This window comes from Girardinichthys multiradiatus, chromosome 14 (genome assembly GCF_021462225.1).
Source record: "Girardinichthys multiradiatus isolate DD_20200921_A chromosome 14, DD_fGirMul_XY1, whole genome shotgun sequence".
NCBI lineage: Eukaryota > Metazoa > Chordata > Actinopteri > Cyprinodontiformes > Goodeidae > Girardinichthys > Girardinichthys multiradiatus.
Genome location: NC_061807.1, coordinates 10,480,675 through 10,487,028, shown reverse-complemented (window position 1 = coordinate 10,487,028; position 6,354 = coordinate 10,480,675). Strand labels below are relative to the sequence as shown.

The following is a 6,354-nucleotide window of genomic DNA, read 5'->3' as shown; positions in this document are numbered from 1 at the left end:
ACGTTACTGCTGTAACCACGGTGATGTGGTCCCGTTGTCCTTCCTTCAGACTGGGAAAAACTGCTCCACTCGGTGTCGTAGAGACAGGGTCTCTGCTGGGAACTCTCTGGAACACAGTTTGCTTCTGTCAACCTCAGAGAGAACGTCAAGCAACGCTTGTACCTTAATTACTCCGTTCATGAATGAATACTGGAAACACAAACAGCAATTCATTCCTACTTAACTTAGTGCATATAATCACGTGATCGTATGACACTCTTGGATCCAGTTTGAAGAGTTATGTCTGTTTGCCAGCAAAGAGACATTAGCGCGCTGTGTCTCTCCGTCCAGTTCCTCTGGGGACCTGCATGGAAGAGGTCTGTTTGTTGCGAAAGCGGGGTTTTTATTCGGGCAGTGAAGTCATGGGGAGTCCGCTGTTACTCCTATTCTTGGCTGTGCTGGAAGCAGGTTAATGAGATTTATTTTGAAAGATCCAGAAAAGTTCTTACTGGCCCATCATGTTGTACCCATGGCTGTGGGGTCCCAACACAACCATAGCTAGGAGACATCCTCACTTTTTTTTATATAATCTAAAATGGCCCCGGAATGGACCCTTTGATCCAATATGGAGGACTTCCTGTTGGGTTTAAGGCAAACTGAGTTTTTTCTGTCATCCTGCATAGTTCTATCTATGTCCCAGGTTTCATACCAGAACATGAAAGTGGTTGAAGAGAGTTCAGTTTAGGGGTCAAGCTTCGACCATTTTAGTTTTCTAGGTTTTCATCTGGGTCATTTAAAGGCTCTGCTGCAGGATTGTCAACATTATCCTCATTTCCTCCACCTTGTCCACCTATGGAACACAAACAGAAGATTTTCAGTAATAATCATCTTTCTCTGATTGTTGTTATACCAGAGATATAATATTATTGACTTGAATAAAACAGTATTCTGTCTTTCTTTAATGTTCATGTTTAGTTCTTCAAAGAGGAATCATCAGACTGTGGAAGAAGACAGAAGTTGAATAAAATGTAAAGAGTTATTTTAGATGACCCTGCTGGACAATAAATAAAGATAAAAAGCCTCGTTCATCATACTGCTGCTAAAACAGCAATAATGTTGATGTTGAGACATTTTTTTGACAATTTCTGTCTTTCATTTGTTTCCAGATGCATGTTGAGACAATTCAATGGAAATAGTCACACTGAATAAATTAGGATATGCTTTTAATATTCTAATTTATTGATTATGACTGTAAATAGCATCAGAGCAATCAGTTGGGGAATAAAATATAACAGGGATATTTAGAGGAGAAATGTATATATGTTTAAAAATAAAAAGGACAAAAATTGAATAAAAAAAAACCCATATTTTAAAGAAAACTAAAGATTTTTGAGGGAATAAATCTGGAAGAAATAAAAGGGCTGGGAAAAATAATTTAAAAACTAGAACAGTTAAAGAATAAAGTTCATATTAATGTAAGTCTGATTTATTGGTCAGTTATTGAATAAATCTATTATTTTGTTGCATTTAACAACACATTAATTCATTTATCAAACTATATATTTATTTCTATGTCTAAGTCTAATTGATGTTCATAGATGTTCTCCATCTAATCTGACTGAACTGGCCTATTTTAACGAGAAGAATTGAAAAAATATCAGTTTTTACAGTCGAGACATAACCCAGAACATTCTAAGCTCTAATTAAGTCAAACACAGTTTTTATATTGTAATTAAATACAAAATGTATTTCCATGCATTATTCCACTTCACATCAAGCATATGGATGTTTTTAATTACAATAAAAATATTACATGAGAACAATCTTCTACATAAAACATTATAAATGTATTTTTCTCTATAAACATGCTGGTAACTGGAATTCAGTTCATCGTATAATTTGAGGACTGAGTATCTGAGTTATGGGTTTATGTTGTTTTATGTGGTTCCCTGTAGATTTAATTATAACACTTTAAATATGAACTGTTCTGCTGTTTGTTTGATTCTCTGCTGTTTTTCCTCAGACTGTTTCCTAGAGCTTCATATTAGTGGGAAAGCTGCAGAGCAGGTCAAAGTTCATTATTATATTTAGTTAATCAGATTTAGTCTCCAAGACCAATAATTCAGCTTTTTTGATGCTTTGACCTAAATAAGCAGCAAGTGACATCTTGATGTTCAGTAATTACAGTTCTGCTTTATTTCTCCTCATTTAGCAGTTAGAGAAAAAAACAAAGAGGTTGGATGAATTATTACCTTGGAGTTGAATTCCTGCAGGATTTCTGTTTCTGTCATTGACGTCTTGACAGTTGTTCACTGGCCCGCGGTTCCTTAGATCTGCACGCAGACGACAGAAATATAGAGATGCGTTAATATTTAACATCACCTGATTGTTACATCTGGTAACACACATTATACATAAGGTAACATTAATAATAAAGCAGTTTTATCAAATGTAACAAACAGGTTTCATCAGATGAAGGAACCAAAACAACAACAAAACGATCAAAATAAGAAAAAAAGACAATCTAATATGATGAGTTGGTCTCTTACAACTTGTTAGAATTTCTTTTTTGCCTTTTCATTTTCAAAATAAAAGGCAAAAACAGCTGATGTATAGATATGGATAAATATGAGACAACGTCATAAATCTTCTTATACAAGCTTATCAAAATGATTCCCAGTTTTTGCTCGAGTCTCACTTAGATTTTCTTCAGTTTCATGTCAGACTTTTAAAAACTTTATTTCTTTTAAAATAGAAAAAAGCATTTCTGGAGGTAGTCATTAATTCACCAAAAACCTTCATGACTCACAGAGACAATGACTGACTTACTTTGTCTAAATCTGTAGCAAAGTACAGCAATGATGATGATGACGGCTGGTATTGCAAGACCAAGACCAAGACCAATACCAATACCAAGACCAAGACCAAGACCAAGACCAAGACCAAGACCAAGACCAAGACCAAGACCAAGACCAAGATAAAGATGAAGAGCAGTTTCTGTAATAAAGGGGAAAAACAGGTAATTCTCTTTTGTCCATTGTTGTTTTATTTGTAGCATCAAAGCTCTGGATCAACATTCACCTCATTTCAGTTTTTACTGAACCACACACAGCTGAAACCAGAGATTTACATACTTTATATAAAAACACACAACCTAGTCTGGTTGTTTCTTGGGTCCAACTTCCAGGTTCCTGCAGATGTTCATCTACTTAATTATATGCAAGTATTGACACCATGGAAATGTCCAGTCATCACATCATCCAGGAAGGAGTTTCTATCAGATTTTTCTCTCATATTCTCAAAGCATTCTGCAATGAAATGAGGTTTTATGAATCTGATAACTAATATTATCCAGGCCTGTTGATGTTTACTGCATGTCTTCCCCCCACTCTCCACTCTCCTGTCAACTCACTATAAAAATGTGAAAGATAAAGGCCACTAGTGCCTAAAAATAAAAAGAGTGACTGGAGTCATGTTTAAGCTCCAGCCAATAAATAGACAGCATTAGTTAGGATTATTTCATGTCAAAAGAAAGTTCAAATTGTGATTTGAGGGAAAAAAGTTTATAAAACCAAAAATCTTCTATGTCTTTTTAAGACTGGTTCTAAAGACTTTAGAATAATAATAAATAGTCAGGCGTCTGTCTGACTTTTTGTCCATATTAAAAAAATCTACCAGCCAACACATCAACAGTAATTTTAAGTTTTCTACTTATTCACATTTTGAAAGTAAATTGAAAAATCGAAAATTTAGTCAAGACACTCTTACCCTTGCCCTTGTTATTCTCTGGGGTTTTTTCTATGGATAAGAAAAAAGATTTTAAAGTAGAGTATTAGTGAAATATAAACCAGGATATAAACGTTGTCTGATGGTGAGTCACAGCACCAGTAACAACTGATTATGTAGCTAAAGATATTTACCTCCAGCACCACCTCTGTGGCCTTGGCCTCCATTTTCATCTATTTTGTCTGGAATTAAATTAAATGTTAAAAACAAACATTTTCATCTATTTAAACATAAATGATTCTGATTCAACATAACTCACCAACATGTAGAGTAATATTTCCCCTCCTGACCTGAGAACACAGATTGGGAACAAAGCAGAAGTAATTCCCTTCATCCTCTTCAGTTACATTGGTCAACTGGAGGGAAATGTTGCCGTTTCTCATTTCATCGTGAAACAGAGAGGTTCTGCCTTTGTATTTTGGGTCTTGAGCATCTAGATAATCAACTCGACTGCGATACAAATGTACTAGAACCTTCGTTGTACCATCCTGGTATTTCCATTCGACTGTAAGATCTCTCACGTCAAACGGTGGTTCCAGGTGGCATGGCAGGATAACGTTCTGTCCCACTGTTGCTATTATCAGATCATGAGAACCAATCACCTGAGATTCACCTGGAAGAATAAACAATCTTTTAAATGAACTGCAACACCAACATTCCTGATGATGTCCTGATTATATAGCTGACATTCCTGTTTATTGTCTTTTGATTTTCTCCTGTCCTCCTTGTGCTACTCCTGGAAGTGTTTCTAATTTATTATTAAAGACGTCACTATGCTCATCACCTGTTCCTGTCTGCTTTTGGGTCCTAGTCCAAACCCACACTACATGACACATTCTGTCTCTTATAGCCAGAGCTACTGCTCTGATCATTCGGAGCAACACAGATTTTAATTTTAATAAGTTATAATCAGAAAGTAATAAATAAAAAGAAGCTTCTTCTGTAAAAGCAGTGAGATGTTGGAGAGCCTGACAAGCTGATAAAATCTGCTTTATGGTTTAAAATATGAAGCACCAATCCTGCCATAATTAACAGTAAACACAGAAATAAAATGAATTTCTCAACCTTTCCCTAACTGTTTGAATCTTCATTCAGACCTAAGCAGCTAATAACTGACCTGTCTGTTTATCTCCTGCTCATATTGACATAAGTTTCTGATATTAAAATTATTTCAGGTCTGAATATCAGTTCCTTCATCATACAAAAGACAGAACTGATCATTTTATTTAAGAATATAACTATACAAAGAAAGAAAATAAATCACAATAATGTTCATCTGCAATTAAACATGAATTTCTTTAATTTGAATTATTTTATTTCATATAGTAAACTGTGACTAACTTTGATAGTTTGCAAGTTTTACAGCTTTAAGAAAATCACTTCTAAGAAAGTTTAGTGAAAGAAAAACATTAACATTCAGGACAACATTAGTTAAAACGATGTTGTCATCATGTAACTTTTCATTGTTTTCTGTGCTCTTATTCTCATTTTATACTTTAAGGTCATTTTTCTTTTATGTGATAGATGTGCATTTTTTGCAGTATTACTTTTCTAGACCTTTTGTTTGTTTCATAGTAATTTCCTCCTGTTTTATTTGGGATCAGTGATTTTCATGTTACTGTAGATCTGACTTTCAACAAACCTGTTAAATTTATAAAGTTAAAATAGAGCTTCTGTTTAACAAGAAGTCAGAGCGTATAAATAACAACATTTCTGGATAAGTTATTGCTTTCAACCCGTTAACTGTTTGAATCTTCATTCATTGTATTCAGAAAGTTTAGTGAAAGAAAAACATTAACATTCAGAACAACACTTGTTAAAACAATGTTGTCTTGTTTTGTCTTGTTTTATAAACAGTTTTAAAGCTTCTGCTTTTTAAAACTGCAGTTTAAGACATTTAAAAACTTATTTCAAAATACATTGGCTGTTTTTCTGAGACATCTGCTCAGATTATAAGGATTTATTTTATTTTCTGCTCTCTGAAAAAATATCAAAACTAGGACCATAATACAGAGAGACACCACAGCTGCTGCTATTATAATATAAACGATGATCATTGTCAGTCTCTCTGGTTGTGGAGTCAAAGCTGGTCTCTGAATTTGAAGATTTATTTTATTCAAGTTTCTGATGTCCAAAACTAACAATTTAATGTTTGTTTTTTAGTGTGTCAGTTCCCAGAGGTTAAGTAGTTCAATCAAGTATTTTTTCTCACCAGATACACTGAGCTGACATCCTGCAGAGCTGACGCCATCATCAGTCTTCATGTCACACTGATACAGACCAGAGTCTTCAGTCCTCAGTCTGGACACATGGAGTCTGATTCGTCCTTCTCTGAGGACGTCTTTGTCACTCTGGACTCGTCCTGAAAACTGTTTATCCTGAGACTCTGGTACCTCAACACCATCATGGACCTGATACAGAACTAGTTCTCTGTTAGGAGCTATACATCTGCAGAAAATAAACAGTTGTCTCCAGGATCCATGAGGTCTGGTGGTGAAGGTCCACTCCAGAGTGATGTTGTGGTTCTCCTCTGCCTGATAGCAGCTCTGTGCCACATTCACTACAAATGTTGCTGCTGAGGAGACAGAG

General features: G+C 35.0%; 1 protein-coding gene across 3 annotated transcripts in view; it reads right to left on the bottom strand.

The window, feature by feature from the left end:
- Positions 1 to 263: 263 nt before the first annotated feature.
- Positions 264 to 6,354, bottom strand: part of LOC124880965 — a 30,397-nt gene continuing 24,306 nt past the window's right edge. For 2 of the 3 annotated variants that reach the window (XM_047386439.1, XM_047386437.1), the window contains 7 exons: positions 5,978 to 6,340; positions 4,025 to 4,378; positions 3,900 to 3,947; positions 3,748 to 3,777; positions 2,809 to 2,976; positions 2,232 to 2,312; positions 264 to 829 (listed from right to left, as the gene is read on the bottom strand). In XM_047386439.1, coding sequence (XP_047242395.1) covers positions 744 to 829; positions 2,232 to 2,312; positions 2,809 to 2,976; positions 3,748 to 3,777; positions 3,900 to 3,947; positions 4,025 to 4,378; positions 5,978 to 6,340 — 1,130 coding nt within the window. In that variant the 3' untranslated portion in view covers positions 264 to 743. The remainder of the gene's footprint in view (positions 830 to 2,231; positions 2,313 to 2,808; positions 2,977 to 3,747; positions 3,778 to 3,899; positions 3,948 to 4,024; positions 4,379 to 5,977; positions 6,341 to 6,354) is intronic. The other variant, XM_047386438.1, reaches the window with a different exon arrangement.